General features: G+C 36.3%; 1 protein-coding gene across 1 annotated transcript; it reads left to right on the forward strand.

Annotated features, from left to right (window-relative positions):
• Nucleotides 1–1,429: 1,429 nt before the first annotated feature.
• Nucleotides 1,430–5,610, forward strand: LOC111994356 (phospholipid:diacylglycerol acyltransferase 1-like; the record flags this gene model as incomplete). The annotated part of the gene is made up of 4 exons (XM_065770458.1): nt 1,430–2,363; nt 4,487–4,709; nt 4,845–5,125; nt 5,418–5,610. Coding segments are annotated over exons 1-4 (1,176 nt in total), but the record flags the coding sequence as incomplete, so codon positions are not given.
• Between the last annotated feature and the right edge of the window lie 2 nt (nt 5,611–5,612).

Genomic DNA, 5,612 nt, shown 5'->3' on the forward strand with positions numbered 1-5,612 from the left:
CTCAATCTCTCTAAGCTCTCAGCCTGAGCTCTCTCTAAACCCCTATTCTCTCATCTCTAAAACTCTCTCAAACGAACTCATTAGCCGCCCCTCTCAAGCTCACCCCCTCACATCAATGTCGCCACCTCAGGCGGCCTCGCCTCATCAAACCCTCACCAAACCCGAATTCCCTCTCTCTAATCTCTGAAACCCTCTCAGGCTGAGCCTCCCTCGAACTTCCAAGGTCACCTATCTCCAATCATCAACCACCACCACTCCATGATGGTTCCTCTGCTTTCTGCGTCTCGGCCTAACCTGGGTTTTGGGGGTTTGTTAATGATGGGTTTGGGTGAATTTTCCAGAGGGTTTTCTTTGTGTTGGATTGTGAATTAAGTTTTGGTTTGATAAAGGGGTTTGATTGAAAGGTTGGTCCAGAGGGTTTGCTGGATTTCTCTCCCTGTCTTACATTCTGATCTAGCACCTAGAAGCCACCACCACAACCCCAAACTCGTGGCTGATCTACCATGATCCAAATCCACGGTTGGATTTTTCTATACCTCACACTTCAGTTGTTGGCTTGTCTCTATCTCACTCTCTCTTTGTTGATAACGTTGCTGGTTGTTTTGAGATATTAGTATTCTTGTAAAATTTAGTTCAAAATTTTGAGTTGTTGTGAAATTGTTGATATTGTTATAGATTAAAAATAATTTCATTGAGTCATTTGATTGGCGTGTTGTTCCTCCACTTTATTCTCATTGAAGTTCATGAGCAATGAAAAATCCTAGCTTTTTTATTCTTGTTATTTTGTTTTTTTTCTAAAAATGTGTTTTTCTAATGGCAAATGGAGAGGTGGGTTACAGAAAGCTAACGGGACTAACTTCAAGTAGGCAAAGTATAAATGATTGAATCGCGGGTAGGTAAAGTGAAAACGAGTCATACCACAAGTGAGTTTACTATAATTACCACTTATTCCAAACTAAAACTAGATCCCGCTCCTACAACTTGCTTCGTTCAAAACTGAGTTCCAGTGCAATCCGACGTAAACTTAAACTCTATTCCTTTGAGATATATAAAGATCAAACACACCAATAAAATTATGCAACATAATCAACCAATTATCTTAAATTGGGACCCATCAAAAAAACACTACGTGCACGTTTGGATGCAGACTTTGCATTTGCGTGATGCGTAGATTTATGCACTGTTTACGAAACTGATATATACATTTTTCAATAAAAATAATTTTAAAATTAAGTTTTATGGTATTATTTACTTATTTAAAAATTATTTAGTTATAATATTTTTCATTTTCAAATTTTAATTTTTAGCAATAAACGGCCTCTAATCAGACCCTAAATCTCTGGGCTTCACCAACCAATCCAATGCCACCAAATAGTCAAAAAAATTAAAGTTCAAAAAATAGCAAAATCTCCATTAAGCCCTTGTTTGTTTCGCTGGAAAATTCTCTACTCCTCCAAAGCGAATCTCTCTCTCTCTGCTTTTAGAATATATTGTAGCTCCTTCTTTGTTTCTTCAGTTACCTTTAGCAATGTTTTTTTCCCTTCCAAATTTAGAATATTTAATTATTTATTAAATTTTTATTTGAAATTTAACCATATATGAATTATGCTATTCTCTTTGCACTAAGCCCATGTTGAAAAACTGAATTTTCTCTCCCTTCTTTTTTATTGGAAATTTAAATTTTCACTCTTAATGAAAATTTTATTTAAAAAATTGAAATTTTTTCTTCTTTCAGTTGATATGTTCAGTTACCTATAGCTCCGTTTCTTTTAATAGAAACATTTGAAAAAAAAAAAAAAACTGAAATTTTCTCGAGAAAATTTCAGCTCCATATGCTTTTCTCGTGAATCAAACAGTCCACGTTAATTACTATTACAACCCAAAATGCCTCTGGTTCGGCGAAAAAAGCCTGCCGAAACAGATAAGAATTCTGGGTCGGAATCCGAGTCCAATATAAACCAACGCGTAAAGCCCGAAAAGGAAATAGAAGAAGAAACCATTGAAAAGAAGAATGGAAAAGTGAAGGAAAATATTAGGAAGAACAAGAAGAGGCGGGAGTGGTCTTGCGTGGACAGCTGTTATTGGTTGATAGGGTTTGTGTGCACAGTATGGTGGGTGGTGGTGTTGCTTTACAATGCTATGCCTTCATCGTTGCCTCAATACGTGACTGAGAAGATCACCGGGCCGATGCCGGACCCCCCGGGTTTGAAGCTGAAGAAGGAAGGGCTGGTAGCGAAGCACCCGGTGGTTTTCGTGCCGGGAATTGTGACCGGCGGGCTTGAATTGTGGGAAGGGCATCAGTGTGCTGAAGGGTTGTTCAGGAAAAGGCTGTGGGGTGGTACCTTTGGAGAACTGTATAAGAGGTATGGACATTGCCACTATGTACTATCATAGTACTTGTTTGTGTATGTGTGTGAGTTTTTTGGCAAGAATTCTTTTTGTGGTAGCTCTAGGTTAGCATATTTTGTAGTTTTTACTTTTTTAAGACAATTTGAATAGGGATTTTATTTCACTCATAATCGTATTGGTGTTACTCTAGAATATCCTTATCCATTAGTACCCTCTATGTGTCAATCTGACTCTTATATGTTTGTTGAATTTTGCATAGATAAATAATATATGCTGGAGAAGTGTGTAAGAAGTATATATGGTCTATGCCACTATGTGCTGTCATAGTAATTGGTTGTGTGTGTGAGTTTGTGAGTTTTTTGGGGTTTTGTGAAAGTGAATGGTGTAGTGTGACATTGTGTTTGATGCAAGAATACTTTTATATGGTAGCTCAAGATTAGCGTCTTTTATAATTTTTTTAGGATAATTTGTTTGTGGAATTCTTAAAAAATCTTATCTAGTAATTTTAAAATCTCTGTTTTTAGGATGATTTGATTGTAGATTTTGGCATGCCATCGACATTTAAATATTGAGACTATTATCATGTCAAAATGATGGATAGGATTTTAGAAACTTTATGGTGGAGTTATTTATTAACTCTAGAATATACTAATTCATTAGTATTGTCTCTGATGTTTTAATCTTCCCCATATATGTTTGTTTAATTTGCCATATATGTATATATAGTGTCATGAATCAATGTTGGAGATTGAAACAATTGAAAATATATGGTTATTTTAGAATTTTTCCTTGATGCAATGTGCATAGACATTGTATTAAACTTATGCTAACAAGTCTGCTAGGCATGGACTAAAGTGTACTTAATAATATTTTATATTTTTAAGATAAATTCAAATGGATTTTATTTGATTAACAGTTTTGAACATGTGTCATGAGGGTTCTCATTAACAAAACCTTTTTTTTATTATTAGTAGTATATAAGGTGTTAATTTTGAGGGTATTAATGGTAACGTGTGATTGGATATTTAGGAGTAATTACTCTGTAATATGGGATTTCACTTGTATAGAATAAGGGATTCCCTGGATAAAATTTGGGCTAAGATGTGCCATCCAAGTGGGAGCAGTTGGAGTATTGAATTATTTTTTCATGTTCATAGGTTGAGTGTAGTTGGGGGGACTGGGGAGGAATGTGATTGGTGTGGATTGGAGCTTACTTGTGTAGTGATTAATGGGGTACGAGATAATCTTAATTATTTATAATTAGGTGAGTCAACTGGTTTATTCTTGGCAGTGACTGAATGACTTCTTGTTAGTATAAGTGATTGACAGGTTGAGAATTAATAAGGAAGTTGCCTTGTTTAGTAATGGTGTGTAGAATTGTTTGAATATTGCTGGTCGGTAGGCTTTGGTTGTGATTGTTTTCCACCTTTTTTATTCATCTGTTTCTTTCTTTAGTATTGTTATTTTGGATTGTTTTCCTTTTTTGGCATCCAGTTTAGTCAAAACAAACAGTTGATTATTAACAACTTGCTTGGTCTGGTAATGGTGTCTGGTTGATGCTGAGGATGGGAGGAAATATTCAAATGCCATTACGTGTAAGCGATGCTCACAAATCATTCCTTTGAAGCAATAAGTCATTAGAGCCGAAATGCTTGTACTTCAGTTGATTATTAAAAAGGCAAAAAGAAAAACTTTTTCTGACCGACTTTGGTTGGGAGCTTGTTACCTGAGTGAATTAAAATGCAGAATGTTGTGCACTTGGTGATGCCTAAAATTAAAATCATTTAGAGGATTAATATCACCTCCTATTTAGGCATGATTGTTTGGGTAAAATTCACAATGTCATTTGGTTTAGCTGTGACCATTTAGAAGAGAAAGTAAACAAAAATCTCAGCTTGTTTAATAGTCTTCCAGAGTCAAACTTGTTCAGATTGGGGCTGGGCAATAGTAGGTTGGTAGGTTTGCACTAAACATTTCCAACACTAATTGCTCTTAAACTGAAAATGGGGGCTATAGGAATTGCTAGTTCCCACTGGATATCATATCCAGCTTTCTCAGAGTTTATCATTCATTTAACTTTTGAACTTCCATCATAATTGGCAAATGAAATCTCATTGTTCTGTTGGGCCTGCTGCAGACCTCTATGCTGGGTAGAGCACATATCACTGGACAATGAAACTGGATTGGATCCTCCTGGCATAAGGATCCGACCTGTAACTGGACTTGTGGCTGCTGATTACTTTGCTCCAGGCTATTTTGTGTGGGCAGTTTTAATTGCTAAGTTGGCGAGCATTGGTTATGAAGAGAAGAACATGTATATGGCTGCATATGATTGGAGAATCTCATTTCAGAATACTGAGGTACATAAACTTGAACTAGCTGTTGTTTGGTATTTTGGTGCGGAGTTTTATTGATCATGCACCTTTCTTTTTGTTCCAATCTTCTTTAAATTACTTGCACTGATTTTGACATTTTTGTGAAACTCAATTCATCAGGTGCGGGACCAAACTTTAAGCCGTATAAAAAGTAATATAGAATCGATGGTTGCTACCAGTGGGGAAAAGGCAGTTATACTTCCACATTCAATGGGTGTACTGTATTTTCTGCATTTTATGAAGTGGGTTGAGGAGCCAGCTCCAATGGGTGGAGGGGGAGGGCCAGACTGGTGTTCTAGGCATATAAAGGCGGTGATGAACATTGGTGGACCATTTTTGGGTGTTCCAAAAGCTGTTTCTGGGCTTTTCTCTGCTGAAGCTAAGGATATTGCAGTTGCCAGGTTTTTTTCTCTGGTGTCCCTCCTTTGTAGTGTATATACTTGGAATGTGCTTTTTGATGGCCTGTTGATACAAGTTTAGTTTGACAGCATTACAATCTTTGCATAGTGAGTAGGAAATTTCAATGCCTCATGTAATTTATTTGTTTGATTATTTTCCTGATATTACAGTATATTGTAACAATGAATCTACTTGGATTACTTTCCTAAGGATATTAATTTGTTTTGCTTCTTCTCATTTCTTTGTTTTCTTTATTAAATAAATAATTAATGTCTTTGTATTTAAAAAATGCAGGGCCATTGCACCAGGTTTCTTGGACAGTGATCTGTTTCGTTTTCAAACATTGCAACATGTAATGAGGATGAGTCGTTCATGGGACTCAACAATGTCAATGATACCAAAAGGTGGGGACACTATATGGGGTGATCTTGACTGGTCACCAGAGGAAGGCTATGTTACTAGCAAGAGAAGGAAAAGAGATAATGATAC

The sequence above is a fragment of the Quercus suber genome, unplaced genomic scaffold (genome assembly GCF_002906115.3).
Source record: "Quercus suber isolate HL8 unplaced genomic scaffold, Cork oak 2.0 scaffold_31, whole genome shotgun sequence".
In the NCBI taxonomy this organism is placed as follows: Eukaryota; Viridiplantae; Streptophyta; class Magnoliopsida; order Fagales; family Fagaceae; genus Quercus; species Quercus suber.